We start from the raw sequence: 1,008 nt of genomic DNA on the forward strand, positions 1-1,008 counted from the left end.
GCGGGCGCCTGGGCTTTGCGGCGGAGCGCGGCGCGGCTCGGCTTCCAGCTCCGGCGGCAGCGCAGCGCGGGAGGGAGGGGGTCGGCCGCAGCCTCCCGCAGCCCAGCCCAGGCGAGGGGCTGGATGTAGCCGCACCGCGACTCGTCGTCCGTGCCCCGGGGGGAGCGCCGGTGCCGGGCTCGCATGACCGCCCAATGGTGTAGCCCGGGGGCAATGGATCTCGGCGTTTGCCAGCTCCGGCACTTCTCCATCTCCTTCCTGTCCTCCCTGCTGGGCACCGACAGCTCCGCCCTGAGGCTGGACAGTAGGTAAATGCTTGGCTCGCACCCCGGCAGGTGCATGCCTGTGCTGCCGGCTCCTTTGTCCGCACGCTCCGCGCAGCTTGGCCCCGGTACCCGGGGCGGGAGGGCAGCCCGCGGGCCAGTGCCTGGCGCTGCGGCTGAGCTGCCGCCTTGTCAGTAAATTAGCCGCTGCTCATGTTGCCCGTGTCTCTGTTCCTCTCTCCCCAGCTCCTCCGGCGCCAGCGTGGTAGCTATCGACAACAAAATCGAGCAGGCGATGGTATGTGCCCACCTATTGTTGGCGGGGAGGAGGGATGCATGGGGCAAAGGGGGCGGGTAGCCCTGTGCCCTGGCTCAGGCACAGCGGGGGCTGCTTGTTCGCCCATCACCGGGGCTGTGGGGGGGAGATGCCAGGGCTCGGCTGCTTGGGGTGACTGATGGGGAGGGGGGAAGAGAAAAACAACCCCCGATGGGCACTGATCCCTGCCCTGTAGGGCGTGGAGGGAGCTGGGGGCACCATTGGAAGTGATGCCCACTGGGATTTAACCCCACATGCACATGCCCCCATCCCTTGCCAGCAGGAGCATCATGAAACACTTCCCCTGCCAGGGATGGATGTGCCCCATTAGGGGCTGGGGGCTGGCACTGTGCCAGGGGAGAGCCCAGGCTGTGCACATGGGGGAAAGCAGGGCGCCCCCCACCCCTGCCTCGCTCATTTTTGCCCGTT

The 1,008-nt window shown here is 68.0% G+C and overlaps 1 protein-coding gene across 7 annotated transcripts in view; it reads left to right on the plus strand.

Moving 5' to 3' along the window:
- Positions 1 to 1,008, plus strand: part of TSC22D1 (TSC22 domain family member 1) — a 163,060-nt gene that overhangs the window by 153,442 nt on the left and 8,610 nt on the right. For 6 of the 7 annotated variants that reach the window (XM_019524068.1, XM_019524077.1, XM_019524087.1 and 3 more), the window contains one exon: positions 510 to 561. In XM_019524068.1, coding sequence (XP_019379613.1) covers positions 510 to 561 — 52 coding nt within the window. Of the gene's footprint in view, positions 1 to 49; positions 309 to 509; positions 562 to 1,008 lie in introns of those variants that run through there. The other variant, XM_019524082.1, reaches the window with a different exon arrangement.

The sequence above is a fragment of the Gavialis gangeticus genome, unplaced genomic scaffold (assembly GCF_001723915.1).
Source record: "Gavialis gangeticus isolate Ggan-Ray unplaced genomic scaffold, GavGan_comp1, whole genome shotgun sequence".
NCBI lineage: Eukaryota > Metazoa > Chordata > Crocodylia > Gavialidae > Gavialis > Gavialis gangeticus.